We start from the raw sequence: 17,158 nt of genomic DNA on the forward strand, positions 1-17,158 counted from the left end.
CCCTTTCCCGTGGGCTGCCAAGATTTGACCCGGACCGTGTGAACATTCCCGTCAGTGGTCTCTAGAGCAAAAGAACAGCAAAATCAGTGAAGAGCCCGTTTCCCTTTTTTTTGAGCCATGCTGTGGAAAATACATCATGCTCCATAAACCCGCGGTCGCCAACCGCACTGCACGCCTGACAAAAATCCATCAGGCCTTTCGACTTCATGACGAGGTGCTATCATCCAAGTCGCCAGAGTCCCTTAGTAAACAGAAGAAAAGCAGTGTCAAGCATCATTTGCTTGCCTCATACATGATTGTAAAATAAGAGAAAACATAAACAGTATAGCCTGTCCAGCCGTTACATGAACAAAAGTGATATCTGATCCGCCGCCTCGCCTGGTGTTAAAAAACAGTTGGTTCTTGTTGAAAATTCATCGGTTGTAAAGTTTGCAGGGATGGGCCTCATACGCCCACCGAGATCGGGGGCACATTTGGTACGAGGTCCAGCCATGACACGCCGGGGCTCGCTGCCCTGCCATCCCACATTGCCTTGAGGAAGGCCTCCATATTGTTACGGTACTTGGTGTTGCAGCTGTCGATGAGGGTCTTCATGGCCTCCATCGCGGTGTCCTTCTCGGCTTGGTCGCGCGCTTCGATGGCGGCGAGGGTAAAGGGGAAGCTGACGCAGCGCTGCGTGTCTTGCGACACGGTCATCGTCATCTTCAGGTCTGACATGATGCTCTTCGCCATGGCTGATGCCATGTCGTCCTTCTCGCCAAACTTGTACCGTAATCTGTGAATAAACAGGAGCGCTCCTGTCTTGTAGATGCGAGTTTGTGCCAGCATGTGGATGACCTCGCCGGTTGTAAAGCGGTTCGTAAAGTCTGGCGGGATGTGCGGTTGCCACGCCTCGATCTCCTGCTCAACGTCGTCCAGCGCCTGCTTCTGCTCGTCGACGTCGACCTCGTGATAGAGGCTGTAGCTGATCCTGCTCAATTCGTACATGTGCTGTAGTAACGGCATGCAGAGGCCGAGATAGGCGTCGACGTGGCCTTCTACCGGGGGCGCGATGCCGCAGACTGGTAGCTCGCGCTGCATGAGGCATTCGTTGATGTCGACGGCCGTCATGAATACGAGAATGTAGTGTGTCCGCTCGCTGGAGATCAAAGAGGTCCCTAGCAGATGGCGGATGTGGCTGAGGACGTATCGGCGCACTGGTGCCGCGCTCGTGCCGAGGGCCATGTTGGAAAAGTACACGATGCCCAGCCCCAAGCCTGCCCACGGCAGCAGCTCCTCGCGCTTCAGTGTTGGCAGCGGACATGACCGCAAAGACTCCACGGCCATCGCTCCCCGGTGCAGATTCGCGTCCGGGTCGTACTCCCCTGTATCCAACCCCATCGTCGCCGCAAAGGCGCTGTACATGGCGATGTAGGCGTCTTTACCCTGGTCGAACATGGAGAACAAGTGGACCGTCATGTCAAGCTGCATGCTGTCCACAAACGTCGGTCCTATGAAGTATTGCATGAAGTTGGATTTGTGTAGCAGCCTCGACAACGTCGATCGTTCCACCTGGTCTAATCGACCCAGTGTGCTTCCAAACGGGCTTAGAGAATCGAGTATCTTCGATGGCGGACTGGAGGCGGAGTCGGAAGACGAGTCTGATGATGAGTCTTCAGGCGGGCTGCCACCCCCGTTCGACAGGGACGCTACGCTGGGTTTTCGCGACGTTGGACATGGCGCCGGGCTGACGCGGGCGACGGCCGATGTCGCGGAGTTCGCTGAGGTCGTTGTCGTCGTTGTCGTCGTCGTCGTCGAGGCGATATTGGGCTTTCGTGTCGGACATGGTACGTTGCCATTGAGGCCCATGATCTTGCTCCGGATAGCAACTTTCGAGCGGCCCTTAACGGCGGACCGCGGCACGGGGCGCACAAAGACGCAGTCCCGGCCATTCATCAGGCAGCGGTCGCATTGTGGGTTACCCTCCGAGAATGTGCATTTTGACTTCTGGTAGTAGCACGGCGCGCAAGCCTTTGCAACGGGCTGTGTGACGACAGAACGTTAGCGGGGTCACGGCAACATGGTGAAGCTCTTCATGATGTTCCACGACAGGAGGAGACCAAGTGCCCCAAGGTCTAGTATACATGTGCGCGACGACCACGATGGACGACCATGATGGTCGAAGAGAATGACGTTGATGTTCACTAAACACCAAGCCAAGACAGGACGACGCCCGACGGAGATAGGCGATGATGGGAATCGCACTTCGAACTCACCATTGTGAATCAGTGTCAGGTGGGGTAGGCCATTCGAGGTGCTCCAACAGACAAAGTTCTGTGGGGGAACACAGTGACACAGGGAAAATCTGGGCCTGGGTCGAGGATACTGTCGGCGGGTCGGGGGTGATTAATATTCTGCTTTGAATTTTTTCTGGGGCTCTTCTCGTTCGGTCCGACTTGCTGCTTTGCGACTGCTTGAAATCCCTTCGTTGCGTTTCGTCAATTCGAGGCCTACGTAGTCGTCGTCGTTGTCGTCGTCGTCTTCGTCGCTGTCGTGACCCCGTTTACTGCCTCTTCTGCGTGGTGAGTGGTGCGGGTATGAAAGAGAAGACGTTTGGCGTTTGCGGTAGGACGTCGAAGAGTACGGGAGTACGTTTGAGCAGAAGCGGGCAGAGTTGGATAGGAGCGTAAATGCCGAGGAGTTAAGGAGGAGAGGGTGGGATGTAGAAGTGATGTTATGTTATGGTTGTCTGAAAGGTGCGAAGGAATACTGTAAGGTGAGGTAGGTAGTGTAGGGGGGGCCTGGAGAAGTGGAAATAAGCTTCGGGCATGGTGCGCATGGATTTGATCAAGCAGTTAGGCTGAGGAAGCGGTCTGATCCATGGTGATCATGAGGAATGATATTCGGTATCGGTACGGAGACTCGAGGCGTTTGGTCTGGTTTGGTTTGGACTGGTCTGTCTGGTGCGGCTTGGGGGTAGTGCTCAAGTCAACCAGGTAAGTATGCAGGTGCATGTACAGAGGCATGTATCCTGCAAACCCCCCCTTTTGAGAAGAAAAAGAGCCTGAAGAGGGGGGAACCGGGGGTTTGATGGAGGGGACGGGGAGGAGAGGAGAAGGTCAAGGCTAGGGGAACGGAGCGGATTGTGAGGGTGTGGGTGAGCAAGACAGGGAATGGACTGGATGGGCGGGGGTTGGATGGGATGTACGTAGGATACGGCTACGAATATTGGATTGAATTAGGCAAAGGCGCCGCACCCAACGCTGGTTGATGTGCTTGGCTTGCAATGGCTGCTTGACGTGTGCTCAGCTTAGTTCTCTCCCTCATCCTCGCTTGGTGGCCAGAAGGTGGTGGCCAGAAGGATGATGAAGACGACAGAAAGGAAAGAGTCGCCGACAATTAGGGGTCCCCGACTGCAACGCAACATCATAGGGACACATGGCTGCTGGTACAACCTGCCATTCATCTTGTGTATGCGCAAGTGCTAGGGGAAACTGGGTGCATCAAAGTACCCAAGCTAACGGATGACCCCTCCACCCACCATCATGCTACCCTTCAGCTCTGCTCTCCTCTCACTCCTCCCAAGGCACTTCAGGCGTTCCTCGTCCATGATGAGTACCTCTCGGTGGATAAGAGGCCGCATGCGGGCATCAAGCTAGTACGGTGCTAGGCAGTTAAGGGCAGTACATGCGCCAGTCCGTGCGCCTCGTAAGGAAGAGATTTGAAGAGAAGACGGAAGATGGGCGAAGGGAGTTTGTTCTGTCATGATACGTTCGGTTGAGGAGATGTCTCTCTGTGTCGTTCTCACGGTGTACTGTACTGGGAGGAATGTATGTATTCTGTAGCAGCTTCGTCTGCAGCAGGTGCAATACACCAAACAACTGGGCGATGAACGGACGTCCTGCTTCAACCAGCGGCCTTGCTTGCAACACTGCTGCCCCCCTGAAACGTCGCGGCGGTGCATTCCACATTGCGGGCACGCCCGTTGCGAGAAAAGTGGCCTGTTTTGACCTTTCCCATGCTCTATGCTCTCGCACGGATGTTCACTTGGCCAAAGAGAACCACAAGCGAGGGCGACATTGCACTGCAAAAGGAGGGGCCAACCGTCGCGCAGAGGAGACCAGCAGCAGGAGAGGAGGGGTGGATGGATGCTGTTGACGAACGGGGACTGGGCTCCTCTCGATGGAACTGGGACGGGGAGCAGAGGTGGTGGAGGCATTTTGGGGCCTTGGTTTCTGGGGGAAGCGCTGGAGGAGATTGGAGATCAGATGGACGGAATGCTGGTCCGCTGCTCTTCCAGTCGGTGGTTTTCTGGCTGCCCACGCAGAATTGGGCATTTTCATAGGCGGTGTGACTCGGGAATGGCACGCAGTAGAAGCAAGCCCAGGCCTGGGAGCCGTTTTCCCCAGCAGGGGAGCTCCTGGTTGGCATTGGCACCGAGGCAGCTTGATGTCATGTCATCTCGATTGCATGGAGGGCACGACCCGTACAACTTGTTTCCTCGGATTGTTAAGTGCGTTAGTGTGCCTCTGAGACTCTGGTACGATTCGTGCTTTTACATACTTAGCTACTTTGATAGGTCCAGTCAAAACTGGTCGATGTGTTGTTGCGCTTGTACATTCGCAGGTCTCCCAAGGTTGAGGCGCGCAGGAAGGATGGCAAGGCTCCAAAGGCGTCCTTGTTGATGGATGTGCACATCTCACTGGACAGGCACATGGCTGAGTGTGGACAAGACCCCTGATGTGGCGCTTCCGGTCTAGCTCCCGGGCCCGCGTCCGGGTTAAAGTGACAGGAGCTGGGGCACAATTGGGCGCGCGCAAGTACATGTCTTTGTACATCCTCAGCAGCTGGGAAGGGTGGCGGGGTGGCAGTGATCATATTCAGGGCTTTGGGGAGGTCTGGATTGTTCTGTTTCCTGTCTCTGTTTCGGTCCGTCCATGGAATTGTTCGATGTCATTCTTTCGGACGTGCCATCAGGGACTGGCACGGTGTCTCGGAGATGCTGATAGCGAGACAAGGCGTCGTTGAGTTGATTTGGATTTATATGTCCCGGGGGTTGGTTCGTTTCTATTCGGAGACGCAGGCATGCATATCTGAGTCCGCGGGTTTCCGGGACATAGTTCCTGCAGGTAGCTGCAGTGCTCTGCAGTCTGCACGCTGTCCACCCACATGCTGCTGTACGTAAGATATGTAAGACAGGTGCCTAATGTTCCTGTGCAGCAGCATCATGTCTGCTGCACTCTCCAACATGCGAGATAATGGATACTTAGAACCCAGCATTGATCCGTTATTTGCCGTTTGAGGTTTTTCCAAATATCCATCCCTAACTGCAGACTGCCACGTTCATCAATCAGAGCCAGTCCCATTTTAGCCGCCTGGCTTGTCCTGGTCTGTCGCAGGCTCGCAGCTGCAAGTGAGGCCTTGGGGCCCGCTGTGAGCACATGCACCTTCAGGGGTGCCTGCGCTTTGAAGTTGATTCTTCCAGGGTGCAAGGACGAGGCGAGCAGTGCCCAATCATTGCTAACGATTGTCTAATTGACCAGCGCTGCATGAGCCCTTGGTGATGTTCACTTAGCGGTTTTGCATTTGATAGAGAAGAACAGGATGTGCACATGGATGAAGACATCAATGGCACGCTGCTAGACAGACTGAGGCCATGTAGAGCCATGCTTGCTAAGCGGTAACTGAGTCGTACTTCGACCACCTCCACGCCCGGAAGCAAATTGCTCCCTCCTAATTATCCCACGTGGGAGGGCCAAATACTGGCCCCCGACGTCTTGGCGTCGTCTCTGTTTATCTCGATCAGCGCTGAATCTTTAGCATGGCGAGTCTAGAGCTTTCTGATCCTCCAAAAATAATCTCCCCTACATAGGTAGCACTCCAAACGTTGCTGGATTTAGCCCAAGCACACGTTGTATGTACACAGAGCCCAGACACACAACTATAGATTGAAACAAGATTACAATTGACACCGGGCAATTTCATACTCTACTCTCAGTCATGGCTCTGACAGACTCAAGACATGGCACTTAGAAGTCGACCATATTCTTTTTCCACCCTCCGCCCCGCCTCCTTAGCATGTCAACTGACAACCTTCGCCATGTACCTGACAAAGTAGACGCTAGTCGTCTCTGGGTTAAAGGACAGTAGGACGGGCAGTCCGCTGAAAGCTTCATCGTTGCATTCCCGGCTTGAACGGCATGGGTCTTGGCTGTTGCCCACATGCTAGCGGTCACGACTGGGGCAAGCATCAGGCCGCACGAAACAAAATGACTCCATTCCGACAACCCCGCTGTCTCTCCAGCTTCGCGCTCGGTGATCACGTTGAATGAGCCTCACAACCTCCTTCAATTCCAGCCTTGGCACAAAGCACTGCAGAAGCGGATCGAGATGCCTAATCCTACCTGTTCCCGTCGCTTAAATGTCACGACATCAGGCTTTTGGAAACGCGCGTATCCGCTTCGAATCGCAGACAGGCTGTGCTCCCCGGTGGAGGCATATGTCGCACCGTTACTCAGTCGCTCTCTTGGCAGGCGGACAGCGCCATCTTCGGACTCCTTGGCCCCTACTTGCTGCGTCAATGAGGCGATGTGGCATATCGCTATCACGAGGCGGCTGTATCCGTACGCCTTGGCGCGACTCCATCATCGAGATTGCGCAAGCCGTTGCCCCCCGACGTCAATCTTGCTCAACGAAATAAGGCCATCAAGGGCCTCAGCTTAACAGCTTGCAGTTAAAGCCGAACATGGCAATTTCCCACTCCGGCTGACAGAAGCCACTAGAATCCCACTTCTGATACACAATGTCACTCCGGATATCTTTCCGTAAATCATCTCCTAGTTCATCCATCCTTTGCCCCGTCTGAAAGGGCCCTAATATCTGGGCAGACTCAAGGTTGACTCGCCGCCGCCAGACTTTGAGCAGAAAAACAGACTGCCAGAAGGTCCAGCCCGCTTGTTAGACCACCTCTAGTCATTGTGCAAAAAAACGCTGCAAAGGGACAGCCAAGTTCCGAGGCCTGCCCTATGAACGCTCCAGGCGCACCTCCTTTAACCCCAGATTTTAGGGCTCTCCCTTGAAGACTGCCCCTGCAGGGAGCTTGAGAGGCAGATGCCATCGCACACCCCTGCAGGGAACGTTGTCAAGCCTGACTTCCCCCTCCTCTCACTTTCCTCTTCTGCTGGCGGACCGTTCCTGGGAGCATCCCGGAGCCGTTGGCAGCCCACGAAACCCGATTCGCCTCGTTTGCGGTGCACGTCTCTCCCTCTCTTTGCACAATTAGCATACTTCATATCTCCTTGACGAGAATCACCCATCATCCTGTCGCTTATCCACGCGCACGCAGAGTACTACCACCCAAATCAAGGTTTGAGCAGTCCCTGCTTCTGGCCGCAGATCATCCCCCCCTCTTGCTTCTTTGGATATCATGCTTTGGCTGTGCCGGACAGCTCGGACGCTCTTCGAGCGAGGGGGGCCTGCGGTTCCGCAATCCGGTCCCCCATGTTCCAATGTCCCCTCCGCGCCCATCGACCGCCTCGGTGACATTCATCTGGAGATGGTGGTCTTGGCCCGAACTCCGAGGTGTGCCGCAAGCAATTAGAAACGCCATTTTAACCGTTGATTGAGTCTGGGTTGCTCCAAGTTGGGCTAATCATAGCCCGTTACCGCCCAATCAATCCCTTGGCGAACCTCTAGAAGCCATGCCTCAATGAGGCTGTGACCGTTGGCGTTGTTCCTCAACATCGACAGCCATTCCTCCCGTTTTATCTGCCTCGTGACGACGACTCCGCTTGGCATAAATGAGTACCCTCTGTCAGTGTTGCTACCCTCAAGTGACTCGACCCATATTCTTTCACTTGTTGAAATGTGATTTCACATACCAGGGCGGACTAGTCCAGAGAGCCACCACCCCTCAGCCATAGATACGAGTCAAGAAGCTCGAGTAGCTTTGGCCATAGGCTATGCTTTTCGCGTAACTTCTGACGAGATTGCTGATACCAGACGATACAGGATCCAGCATACTCGCATTGTTTGCGATGCGCGCGTATGGCTGACTCGACAGAGCCTCAGAGTCGTGCATAACAAGCTATGCTGGTGCTCTGGTGAGTTGCTCTCGTACCAAGTACCGACATTGTCTGCTTCCTCACGCAACGTGGAACACGCTCTTAAGCTCAGTTCTCTGTGCTTCGCGCCCTAGAGCAAGGAGCTTGGGCTATCCCCCGGCCCGATACACGTGCTGCGGTTTTGTCCCCATTCTTCCCGCCTTCTTCTCCCCCGCGGTCCCCGGGATTGCGGGTGAAGACGGGACTTCTCAAAGGCCCCAGCGGCGGCGCCCGTCGTGTCTTGTCCCGCGATTCACCCGTCAACACACTCCCGCTGACATCGTCCTCCTTTCGATCTGTGTTGCGCGGCTGTTGTTGCCCCTTCTGCTTTACGTACTCCACAAGAGTTTCCAACTCGTCAGTGAATCGAGAATCCGTGCTCTTGCCAACGGGATGCCCCAGTACTTGTATTGTTTCCGGGCTGTTTCCGATCTGTCGTGCCCTGTCTCCCGTCGAGATCCCGCTCCATCTCCGCAAATCTCCGCTGATAGGCCATCTTCGAGGGGAAAAGAGTGGTTCGGCGATCGGGCCATTTGCGTCGATGCGGCTCTTGGACTCAACGTCAGGTCTCACTCGTCATGCCTCGTCAACTACATGGCCATGGAAATAGGGATGCTTGAATGGCTTCCGCTGTGATACGGCAGTGAACCCACAATCCGAACATGATGGGGCCGGCCCGTCGTTGCTTGAATTTAAGGCCGTGACGGGCGTTCTGATGATGCAGGCTGCCGCATACTTTTGAGTTTCTTTCTTCCCTTCTAACTTTTCTTCTTCGCAGTTTGCCGCCTGGAGGCGCACCTTGTTGACTGCTATATAACTCTGACGGGGAAATATATAGAGGGAGCGTAACCTCTATAGCTAATTTATAGGGTATATAAAGGGGATTTTTAAGCCACCTAGCTAAGTAGAAGTAGCCCCCTATTATACTATAGCCTAAATTTAAAGCCCTCTAAGATAAATCTTATATATACCCCCTACCTAATTAATATAGCCCTTACTACTAGTAATATTAAATATCTAAAAAAGACTAGTTTATTATATATTTAATAATAGCTTAGTTATATCCTTATAACTAAGAATAATAATATAATATCTCTATACCTCTTTATAATATATATTAAGCTCTTAGAAGACCTTTAGAACTAAGTTCTCTATTAAATTAAGTAGAGATTTAAAAAGATCACTAAGAACCTAAAGGATAAGAATAATACGAGGGAGATTAATAGGATATTTAATAAGAAGTATAGCGAATAGCTCTAAGAGTTAATTACTATTATTACCCTTATTTAAGTCACGATATAGTGGTTAAGGAGACTAGCCTAGGTTAGGGTAGAGGAAAAAAAGGGTCCTTATATTCCCTTTAGTTATATAAGTATTCACAAAAGAATTATTCACAAAATGTACTTTTGAGTTTGGAGGGCTACCATACCATGAACTTGGTATCCATCTGAATGACAAAGTTCGATATCCCAAGAATCGCCGAGAGACTTCCGTACCCGACTGCAAGATGGTGGTCTAATCGAGCTGGGAGTCCTGCTCTGCTTCACATTGCGCGTCCTCTTCACTCCAAAACTTGCAAATATGTGAGAATGCCTCTAGTCATACGAGGTGGTGGTGGTTATGAGCACCGCTATCACCACAAAAGCCCCTGGGTTGATTCGAGACATTATGATCGCCCTTTTCCATCTCATACTGGATGCCCTCCATCGACGTTACGTACTGGTATCGGCCTGCCTGAACATCGTTCTCGCATCAGTTGCACATTCGACCGCTTAGGTAAGTCAAAAGTGCATTTCCCAGTCCTTTACGATTTCCTTTCCAGGATGTCCCGGTGACGAAGCCACTCCGCACCGTCCGTCTCCCCGCATCACCATCTCCCGCCCTCGCCATGACCTCTGGTCTATCGGCAGTTATTTTATTGGCTGTTAAGCTTTCGGAAGCCATTTGTGTCGCCGAACCAACGTCTTTGGCCATTATTGTGAGGAAATGCCGTCTGTTAGGCCAAGCTAGCCAGGCCGGTGATGTCAATAACGTTCTCGGCCTCCAGAGTGATACGAGATCAGAGTCGCATACGTGTGTTGAGACGTAAATTGATCCTGTATCTGAAGCAGTCCGAAGGGATCGTAAACGCACCGCATAGAGATATCTAGCTGCCACCGTCCTCGAAGGTCTGTGGTCTGCATCTGATTCCTGCAACCTGCTGGATTGTGACATCGCTCGCCATCATTACTGTTCTCAACGTCCATGTTCCCCAAGAGTTGGTAACGACGCATCCTAGAACATAGCTAGTCATTTACCCGCGCGCACATACACATCCAATCATGGACTCTCCCCTCGACGCCCTAGACCCGAACGACCGGAACCACACCTACACCGAAACGGCCGGTCTTTTCATCCGACAATACTGGCATATCATTCTGTCTGTGATCTTGATCGGAAGTGTCCTCCGCACCCGGTACCTCTCCCCGCTCCGGAGCTATCCGGGCCCGGTCCTCGCGTCGACTACCCGTCTTTGGAAAGTCATCACCACCGCGTCCGGCCGCTCGCACTTACACCATGTTGCGTTGCACCGAAAGTACGGACCCGTCGTACGCATCGGGCCCAACGAAGTATCTATCGCCTCACCGGAGGCTGCTAGACACGTGCTGAGCGCTGGGAAGAGGTTTTACAAGACGGCGTTCTACGGAGTGTTTCCTCCGCCAGAAAACCCGGACATCTTCACTGAGGTCAACGAGGAGGCTCATGCGCGCAAAAAGAAGGTTGCCAACGTGCCTTACAGCATGGCGGCGATGCAACATCTGAGCCCCTTTATTGACGACACCATCGATCTGGTGGTGGCGAAGCTTAGCGGATTCGCGTCGGCGCCTATGGAATACAAGGCAGACAAGTCCGTGGACCTGGGAGCATGGTTGCATTACTTCGCATTTGATGTTTTGGGAGAAGTAGCCTTCTCGCGGAGCTTCGGCTTTCTAGCCGAGGGAAAGGACGTCGAGGATGCCATCGCGACGATAGATCGCTCACAGGCATACAATGGCATTGTTGGTCAAATCCCCTGGGTGGACCATCTGCTCCGTCGCAACCCTCTTTGGAAGCTTGTGCCAAGTCTGGACACCAAGAACGCTCCGATCACGAGAATCGCGCTAAGTGAGATGGAGAGACGACGACCGTTTGACAAGGAGAGTGAGGGTAAGTTGAGGAATGATGACGGAAGGCAGGATCTTCTGGCAAGTCTGGTCAAGGGGCACCTGAAAGACCCTGAGAGATTTACCGAGGGCGACGTCTTCGCTGTTGCTCATGGGGCGATGTGAGTCGCATCAACCTTCTTAGACTGCTGGAGTAAGGCTGACATGGATATTACAGCTTTGCCGGCTCGGACTCCACTGCCTCAACTATGCAGTCATTATTCTGGCACGTTTTATCCTCACCAGACGTTCATAAAAGGCTAGTAGACGAGATCACCGAAGCTGTCGATGCCGGTGTGCTTCCCGCCACAGGAAACATTTCATGGAGTGACGCCCAAGGTCTTCAGTACTTCCAAGCTTGCCTGAAGGAAGCCATGCGGGTGCGGCCTGCTGTTGGGCTCAACATTACGCGTGTTGTTCCCCCTGAGGGCGCGGAGCTGGACGGGCACTTCTTTCCTGGCGGCACCGAAATCGCAGTCAACGGATGGGTCTTGCACCGAGACAAGCGCACATTTGGCGAGGATGCAGACGACTTTCGGCCGGAAAGATGGCTGATTGAGGTTGACAATGCCAAGAAAATGGAGAGATACATGTTCCAGGTAAGCACATTCGGCCTAATGAAGGTTGGTAGTCTGACGAACCATATCAGTTTGGCGGAGGCAGCCATGTTTGCATAGGACGCAATCTAGCACTGCTCGAGATCAACAAGATTGTACCACGACTTTTCAGAGACTTCAAGTTTGAGTTGGTCCATCCAAGTCAGCCGCTGAAGGCTGATGCCACGTTTTTCGTGGTGCAGGAAGGGCTTGAGGTCTATGTTCAGAGGCGGGACTTACTTTAGAAAGTTAATAGTGATACGTGGAGCGATTTTTCACAGCTTTATTTTGTGATAGTTCTTAACCTACAGCACATGTTTCAACTAAATTTAATGATTGAGACAGTAAAGCCAGGCTGCTTCACCAGACCTTGCTGTCAGCCTTGAAGTAAAGGCCCTCAGATGACTCAGAACTTAACCTATCCATCCCATAATTGAATTGCCCATTTCTCTCTTTCTCTTTCTCTTCTTATCTCTTTTTGCCTGCTTGAGCGTTGAGTTTTGGCACTTCGCAGACTCGTAGGACCACGAGCGTACAAGCTTTGCACCCCACATATTGTATTGATTCACGTGCTAGCACCAATGAAAAGCGCCGATGGTTTAGTGGTAAAATTCTCCGTTGCCATCCAGCAGCGTCGGGGAGCCGGGGGTTCGATTCCCCCTCGGCGCAGTTTTTGCCCTAAGTTGGCCTCAATCCAGCGTCACAACCGGTTTCTTTTGCCATAGTCAGCTATGGTTATTCATGGCAATGACACTGTGCATACAGTAAGTATGTTATTTGTCCGGGAAAGTTGCAATAAGTGTTCTTTATTTTAAGAATATCAGACCTAACTTCCTTGCGATATGCCGGCCCTCTGTGATGCATTGCTGAAAGTATGAGAGAAATAGTGGAAAACGTTCATTAACTACCATCGGCTATCGACCTTGATGCGGTACTGCCCTCGTATTCTGTAACTCCCATTCATCTCTAGATGATCCTGCGCGCGATGCCTGAAAGGACGGAACGGCCGAGGATGCATTTGCGCCACTTTGGATGTAGCGGGTGGCGATCCTTTCTTCGGTCGTTTGTAGTGATATTGAACGACTTGAAACGGGCCTAGCAGTCGTTGATCTCCACCCTCTGCTATCCCTCGAATCTTCTTGTTCACCCACTCTGGAGGCCGGGATGCCGTCAAGCGGAATGTCTTCCCACCTGCCGAGATCCATCCCCCTCCTATCCCTCCATGTGGAATCGTATCGTTGGCGCCTTCTGTTTTTGATTTTGCTAAATTGCTTTGAGAAATAGAAGCCAAGGCGGCATACGAGCCATGGAGGGAGAACCAAGGGCCAAAGGGAGATAGCGCCAAAGTACCAGAAACTTAGGAGGACTTTGTCTCCTGTTCTGCGTTCTGTAGCTTTGTACCAGGCTGGTAGCGCTGCCAAGCGGAAGTTGTTGATACAGACAAGAGAGAGAACGCCAATCATGGCGTATCCCAATATGCATGCTACGATAATTGAATCTTGGAGTTCCTCTTGAGACGTGTTGGGGTCGAAATGTGGCGTACCCACAGGCCCTATCATCATGCGAGACGAAAATATTGGCGGCATGGTGGCGATTGTAGTATTGAATAATGCGATGCAAATATTACAGTGAACGCTTTTTGTGTTCGATGATGGTTCAGAGCTCGTGGGGTTGTAAGTTAAGAAGGCGAGAATGATTAGACACTGGGACGGAGACAAATCTCGTTGGACTGATGTATTTAGGTAGAAGGGCGAAAATCTTGCTAATTAGGGTTCTAAAGATTTTGGAAAAGCATGGTCATCAAGGCGGAAAGCCATAAAGGGTTGACGTAGAATTTGGGACGGGGTCGCCGACTCCATGGTAAAGTCCTGTTCGTCGAGCTCCACCTGGCTGGCCGTATACTCGACTCAATGGCGATAAAGGTTCTGTATGAGAACCTCGACGGTAAACCGTCTCTACTAAATGTTCACCTTGTAGCTTCTCTGCACACAACAGCAGAAATACAGAATATTCATATCATATGAAGAACGGCAAGTGATTCATATTCATTCTCGTCAACTCTATGTAGTTTGTCTGCATTCACTGGACTCAGACAGCACGGACCGAGGAATTCTAGCATTGGAAACCGGAATGCACCCATTGTAGCAAATTGGTGAACGGCACGGATTTAGTCAGGACAAAGGTTGCTGGATCATACTTCTACTAGGAACGGGGCCTTCATTGAAGCTGCAACACAGACTTATCTTGACCTAAAGGAAAACGGGCAATAGACTGAGCCAATGGGAATAGAAACATGCTTTTACTAGGATCGTTGGACGTTCTCATCACTATACGGGGTATCAAAAATCATGTATGACAACTCAAGATGCCTTCTATGTTTGCAAAGTAGCTAGCCTAAGACATAGGCCTCTTCCACGCCGTGATTAATAAGTGAGGGTATAGAGTACAAGATGGGAGATGTCTATAATGCGATGCCAATGTTGATGCTGAGTCCTTTCCATATGCGTGCTTTGTCGATACCAAACTTCCCGTCAATTCCCCCGTTACTTAGAAAGCAACAAAGATCTTCCAACCAGTCCTCTTCATCCTGGCAATCAGGATGAACGTTGTCCCCGCAATGCAGAAGACGCCGGAGAACACCTTGATACCCACCCAACCTCCGGGCCCTGCCAGGATTGCACCGTTGATCGGGTTCGTCGTCAGTCCTCCGATTGAGTTCGTCAGGAAGGTAATTCCCGTTCGGAATCCAATCTCCTGGAACGGCGAGATGGCTGCCACCAGCGGCGCAATCAGCGACACGTACGCGCCCGAGCAGAAACCAAACAGCACGGCGAAAGCGATCAGCGCGCCATCCGAGTTGGCCGGGATCCAGAGCGCCAGCATCCAGATGCTGGTCAAGTAGCAGACCACCACGAAGATGTTGTACTTTCCAATCTTGTCACCAAGAATGCCCGAGAAAATACGTCCAAACAAAGACCCAGCATTGAGGATGGCGACGAGGTACTGCGCCAAATCCGGGCTCATGCCTGCCTCGAGGGCCTGCACCTGGATGTAGTTGATTGGGACAAAGATGCCGTAGGTGAACAAGAAGAAGCCAATGACGACGCAAACGAACTCAAACTCCTTGAACGGGCGCAGGAGCATCTCCCTGGTGACCTTTTGCGGACGCGGGGGGTGGTAGGCGCGGACCGTCAAATTGGCAATGATGAGCAGCCCCAGGATCATGAAGGCGCAGGTGCGCATGGCCCAGGGGTATCCGACCTGCTTGATGAGTCTCGTGACCATGATTGGGAAGACGATGCCGCCGATGGAGGAGCCGGTCGAGAGGAGGCCGAACGCGGCGCCGCGTTTGATGTTGAACCAGCCGTGGATCGTGTTCAACGCGGGTTGGAAGATGGCCGAGACACCAATGGCAGAGCAAATCCCCTGAGCAAGGAGGATCTGGTAGTACTGGGTTGCGAGGGAAGTCATCATCAGGCCGAAGACGTGGAGAATCGTGCCGAAGAAAATGAGCCAGCGGGGGCCATAGTTGTCGTAAAGTGTGCCGATGACAGGGCCCTGTGGTCTCCAAGTCAGCCAACCAAACGATGTAAGAGATATTAAAAAGATAATGACTGACCATAGCCATCATGAAGAAGATCTGCAGCGAAGGGATCCATGAAATCGTACTCGGAGAATAGTTGCTCAACAAGTCATTCTGATAGTATTCCTGAAAAGCGCCGACACCTAATGCCACGTCAAGTTAGTAGTCGAAAACCACACGACCAAGAATGAGGCTCAATGCAAGGTTCCACGCGATGCAACGTACTGTTCACCCATCCAAAACTGCAGAAACTAGTACACCACGCTCCGAGAACAACAAGCCATGCGGTTGCTCCGCCATCTGGCGCATCGCTTCCGGGATATGACGGCTTCACGGGAGGGCCTCCATGTCCCTTCTCCGGGTCGGCGACGGCTTGGTTCAGAGTCGATGGCTGGCCTTCGGACTCGTAGTCTGTCCTGTCTGGGTTGTGGTCGGCTTTGGTGTCGGGCATGAAGGGCTGCGGGTCTGCGACGGTTGTCTGGGAGTCCGCGGGGGACGAGATGTGTTGTCGATTCGACATGTTGTGTTTCTGGCGTTGTTGTTTGTATCCAAGAGAAAAGCACACTGCTGTACAGGTTCACAATAGCTTGAAGACGTTGGCCGAAGTGAGCTTCTCTTTGACTGCGGAATTGTCTAAAGAATCAGGTCCCTGGAATTCGAGATCCAAATGGGACAGGGGCAAATAAGTAGTCCAGCCCAAACGGACAGGCAAGATTGAAAAAAAGAATCAAAGGCGTCAGCGGTCCCACGTTCCAGATGGTAGGTCCGCGCCGTGAATCTCCATCGGACCAGTCCAGGTGTGCCTTACGGCCCACCGCCCCCTATCCCATGTCCAGTTGACAAAACAAACACCCAGATCTCAGGCAAACAGACACCCCATTGTGACGAAAAGCACTCCAATCGGTTTCCGATAGCACCGAATGGATCTGAATCTGACCAAGCCCAGCCGCATATTTCGCCTCGCGTAGCGAATTTGCGCGGCCGCCCCCGCTGTGATTGATTGTTGTTGGTCGAAACGGGTCCGGGACTCAGGAGGTGGACTGGATCCTTTCGGCGGGCGGCGCACTCGCAACCGCCGAGGCCGAACATGTCACTCACACCGAAAATTTAGGCTGAAGGTACCCCACGTGGGCTGTTACAGTCTCACGAACAGACTTCGGCGCCGAAAACTCCACCGCGACGAGGGAGAAAGGGGCCGTGGACTCGGCTCCCTGCACCGAGATTGGCTGGCCTTATCAAGCTAAAGATCTTTAAGAATGCACGCCGGTGGGATTTCCATGAGCTTGATTTGGATCTCGTGGAGCCCTTTTCACGTGGATTTATCAGCTTGTGCTGGCTATGCGCTAGCTAACATCATGCAAATCATCAAATAACCTGACTCGATCTGCCGTTTTGATGATGACGGTTGCACTTTTCTTTACAGTTGTGCCATGGATGAGTTCCTACGGATGCTTCCCACCTCCGACCGATAGCGCCGAGCATCTGGGGAGATCCAGATTTCCTTTACTTGTATGCTGCAGATCAATTTTCGCAAGGCACGGCGCTGGTGACGCCGTGATCCGATACAAATGTCGGCGCCGCTGAGGAGGGGAGGCCGTGCCGGAGGGATGCCGGACATAGGCGGGACCGCCAAGTCCGGCTCCGGCAATCTTCACCTTCGTGATCCTTACTCCCCCCTTCTTTCGAGCTCCCATTCGGCGACTGGATTTCTTCTGA

The 17,158-nt window shown here is 52.5% G+C and overlaps 3 protein-coding genes across 3 annotated transcripts; 1 reads left to right on the forward strand and 2 right to left on the reverse strand.

Moving 5' to 3' along the window:
• Window positions 1-444: 444 nt before the first annotated feature.
• On the reverse strand, window positions 445-1,825 carry GCG54_00007234 (uncharacterized protein; the record flags this gene model as incomplete). The annotated part of the gene is made up of 2 exons (XM_045407219.1): window positions 445-1,640; window positions 1,693-1,825. 2 exons carry the CDS (start codon window positions 1,823-1,825, stop codon window positions 445-447), a joined length of 1,329 nt encoding a protein of 442 aa, XP_045266140.1.
• An 8,577-nt stretch (window positions 1,826-10,402) lies between these two features.
• GCG54_00007235 (Cytochrome P450 monooxygenase) lies at window positions 10,403-12,104 on the forward strand (the record flags this gene model as incomplete). Its single annotated transcript, XM_045407220.1, has 3 exons — window positions 10,403-11,385; window positions 11,442-11,862; window positions 11,913-12,104. 3 exons carry the CDS (start codon window positions 10,403-10,405, stop codon window positions 12,102-12,104), a joined length of 1,596 nt encoding a protein of 531 aa, XP_045266141.1.
• Window positions 12,105-14,406: 2,302 nt separating this feature from the next.
• GCG54_00007236 (Fujikurins efflux protein) lies at window positions 14,407-15,962 on the reverse strand (the record flags this gene model as incomplete). The annotated part of the gene is made up of 3 exons (XM_045407221.1): window positions 14,407-15,417; window positions 15,479-15,585; window positions 15,668-15,962. 3 exons carry the CDS (start codon window positions 15,960-15,962, stop codon window positions 14,407-14,409), a joined length of 1,413 nt encoding a protein of 470 aa, XP_045266142.1.
• Window positions 15,963-17,158: the final 1,196 nt, after the last annotated feature.

This window comes from Colletotrichum gloeosporioides, assembly GCF_011800055.1.
Source record: "Colletotrichum gloeosporioides strain Lc1 chromosome Unknown consensus_32, whole genome shotgun sequence".
Taxonomy (NCBI): Eukaryota; Fungi; Ascomycota; class Sordariomycetes; order Glomerellales; family Glomerellaceae; genus Colletotrichum; species Colletotrichum gloeosporioides.